A 3003-nucleotide genomic window follows, 5' to 3' on the forward strand; every position below is an offset into this window, starting at 1 on the left:
ACCCTTCATCAGACCCTTTTTCTGATGAAGGGTCTAGGCCCGAAACGTCAGCCTCTCTGCTCCTATGATGCTGCTTGGCCTGCTGTGTTCATCCAGCCCTGCACCTTGTTGTCTCTTAAGTTCTATCTTCTTTTGCTAACTTTGTTCCTGTCCTGTTAAAGGTGCTTGATTACTTCTCAAAATCCTCTATTTTCTGACATCATTTATTAGGACAGGACACTATTAACTCTTAAAAACTGAAAAACATACAATGTCAAAGTGTGCGGTCCATTAACATTTCCTATCCTGCACCAAGACAAACAAACAAGTGTCAATTATACACACACTTAATAAACATAAATTCCATTTTAATAGTCTCACTATTAGCACTTCCATTGAGCATATTATATGAGTCATTGATTAGAATGCTTACACACGAGGTTTCACCAGACTGTAAAAATACCGTGTGAGTAAAGCTTCTGGAGTTTACTAAAATTTGCCACTTTTACTGACCACCAGATTAATATCAATTTTGAGAAAAGTACTGAGTATGGTGACGGCTAATTGTTTATGTTGTGTAGCCATGCGAAAAAATACTTATTGCCGAATCATACCCACTTCTTGATGCTTGGTTGCAGAAAAGAGCAATGTAGGAAGTATGCAGAATAGAAGGAATTGTAACTAGTAGCTATAAAATGTTTAAGACAAGGAAGTAAACTGACTTACCACTGAAGTACCAGTTCGCAATCGTTCTGCTATAAACTCATCCATAAGATCACTGATGTTGGGATTACTATTGCCAATATCAGTGCTGAAAGGTCGGGGTTTCTGATTAGGGTCTTCCTTGTTGACTGAAAGCAAATAAGGCATTTAAAACACAATAACATAACTTCATAATCAACAAAGAAACATAATAAACGTACTAATCAAAGCAATAAACGGAATTTAGCATTGCAAGGGTTACTTGCCAAATCATGCAGTCCCCCAAGATATGAAGTGTCCTATCCTTACTGTGTGCATTAGAAGTAATCTCAAGTTAGCTTTAGCATACTTTACATTAAAAGATTAGTAGAGGTTAACAATTTTTAATCTTTGATGAAAGAGGAATTTTATTACACAGTCTAAACTGTCAACATATTTTTCTTCGAGATACAATAAATTATTTTTCTACTACCATACTTTAAAATGTCTTCATTTTAAATGGTTTCATCGTGCAAGTTTATTTCCTTGAAAGTCAAAAGATGAAATACACCTTTACAAACACATGTAACTTCTCAATGCAAGACTCTACGGGGACATTATACTTGAAAAGTCTGTCCCCTAGTGCTGAAAATGTTTAATACAGTCTAAAATGGACATTACCATAACCAACCACAAATAATTTCACTGTCAAAGATTAACAACTGAAAACCTGCATACATAAAAGGGAGACATTAGTATAAATTGGTGGAGGGGCAGGGGTAAACAAAATATTTGCCAGGACATACCAGATAATCAAAAGCGCATGCAAGACCAATAAAAAAAAGCAGTTATCATCTCCAAGCTCTTTGATTGCTTAAAGCTTTTCTGTTGCATCAAGCCAAACAGGTGCTCCTTTGTGCACTGCACACTGTTAGTGCTCACCTGCAACTTTCCTTCCAAAATATCCCAAAACATGACTGTAAAGATCCCTCAGTGGAGCCTCTGCTGGTACTTTTCTCTGCCTCTGTGGGGAAACATTTGCTTTCGACTTTGAAAAAGCGTGTACAACAGTTCTGTAAACACCACCGAGGGAACTCTGTTGCTGTACTGATTCCTGTAAGCTACATGACCTAAGTGTTCCATGACCAGTGCCCTGACTACCACCTGTACTTCCCTTAGGCAGTGGGATACTTGCAGCAGTAATCAATGTTGACTTCCGATTCTTATATTCATTATGAGAAACTCTCGTGTCAAGAGGTCTATAGACACCAGGTTTCACTGAATCAGTTGGTGCAGAAGAGCCACTGCTGAAACCACCGAGTCTTCGAAGTCTCAACTTCCAATGAGCTTCCTTACTGTCCACCTGACTGTGGAACTGTACAGACTCAGTAGATGGCCTAAAACTAACATGCATATTGCTATTTTTTTTCTTATTTGCTATGCTCAAGTACTGCGGTTCTGGTGTTGCTGCAGTGATTTCTTGGTTAGCTGAAGATTTTTGTGCACTTAAAGCTTTAAGTGGGTCAGTAATTGTGGTGCTGTGTGGAAACGTATTTGAACACATGCTATATGCTTCAGGTAACTTATTTAGTTGTACAATGGCAGAGGTTTGGCAAGAGGCATCAGCTAGCTGTTTCCTTTCACATTGCTGATCTGTTGAGACTACCATGTTTCTATGGTCTACCTCAGTTGCCGTCTGGCGAATAAGAACTTTTTGCCTCTGTTTGCAATCTGGAGTTTCTGACTCCATTTGTGATGAAATTCCCTGTTCAAAGCTTTCAAGTGGCTTGTAATTATGCTGTTCAATATTGGTCTCTGGCAACTGCTTTTCTTTAGCAGTAAATGTAGTAATACTCAAATAATCATCTTCTAGATATGGAACAGAACTTTCAGCATTTTCCAGGTCCTGTACTTTTACCTGCGTTTCAGTTTTCCCTCCCAAAATCTTATCCTGGCTACTAGTATTGCATATTTTTACTTGCCTCACATAGCCTAGATCAGTCTCACCTACCATTAACGCAATACTTTCATTTAAGGAAATGCCATTTGCATCCTCTCCCGATTTATGTTTGGTGTGTTCCGTTTCTTCAGTAGGCTCGTTAAAATACTTCTGTATGGAAGACAGCAAATCTGCCTCACTATCATCTATTGTGTGTTGACTGCACTCATAATAGGAAGTTATTGTTTCTATATCCCCTACAAGATGACAAAGATGATCGTAAATATTATCACCAACTTCCAGAGAATGTTCTGCATTGTGTGCATCTGTAAAATGACTTTCAGTGGACCTAGATAATGAGAACACCTCAGCAGAACTTTGCAAACTTGAAGGAACTGATGAAC

The 3003-nt window shown here is 38.3% G+C and overlaps 1 protein-coding gene across 1 annotated transcript in view; it reads right to left on the reverse strand.

Moving 5' to 3' along the window:
- LOC125481699 overlaps nt 1-3003 on the reverse strand; it is a gene marked incomplete at both ends in the record, with an annotated part of 19500 nt that overhangs the window by 10098 nt on the left and 6399 nt on the right. The window contains 2 exons of the mRNA XM_048593581.1: nt 706-830; nt 1603-3003. The exon at nt 1603-3003 is cut by the window's right edge and continues 1 nt beyond it. Coding sequence (XP_048449538.1) covers nt 706-830; nt 1603-3003 — 1526 coding nt within the window. The remainder of the gene's footprint in view (nt 1-705; nt 831-1602) is intronic.

The sequence above is a fragment of the Rhincodon typus genome, unplaced genomic scaffold, assembly GCF_021869965.1.
Source record: "Rhincodon typus isolate 14 unplaced genomic scaffold, sRhiTyp1.1 hic_rhity00003175, whole genome shotgun sequence".
NCBI lineage: Eukaryota > Metazoa > Chordata > Chondrichthyes > Orectolobiformes > Rhincodontidae > Rhincodon > Rhincodon typus.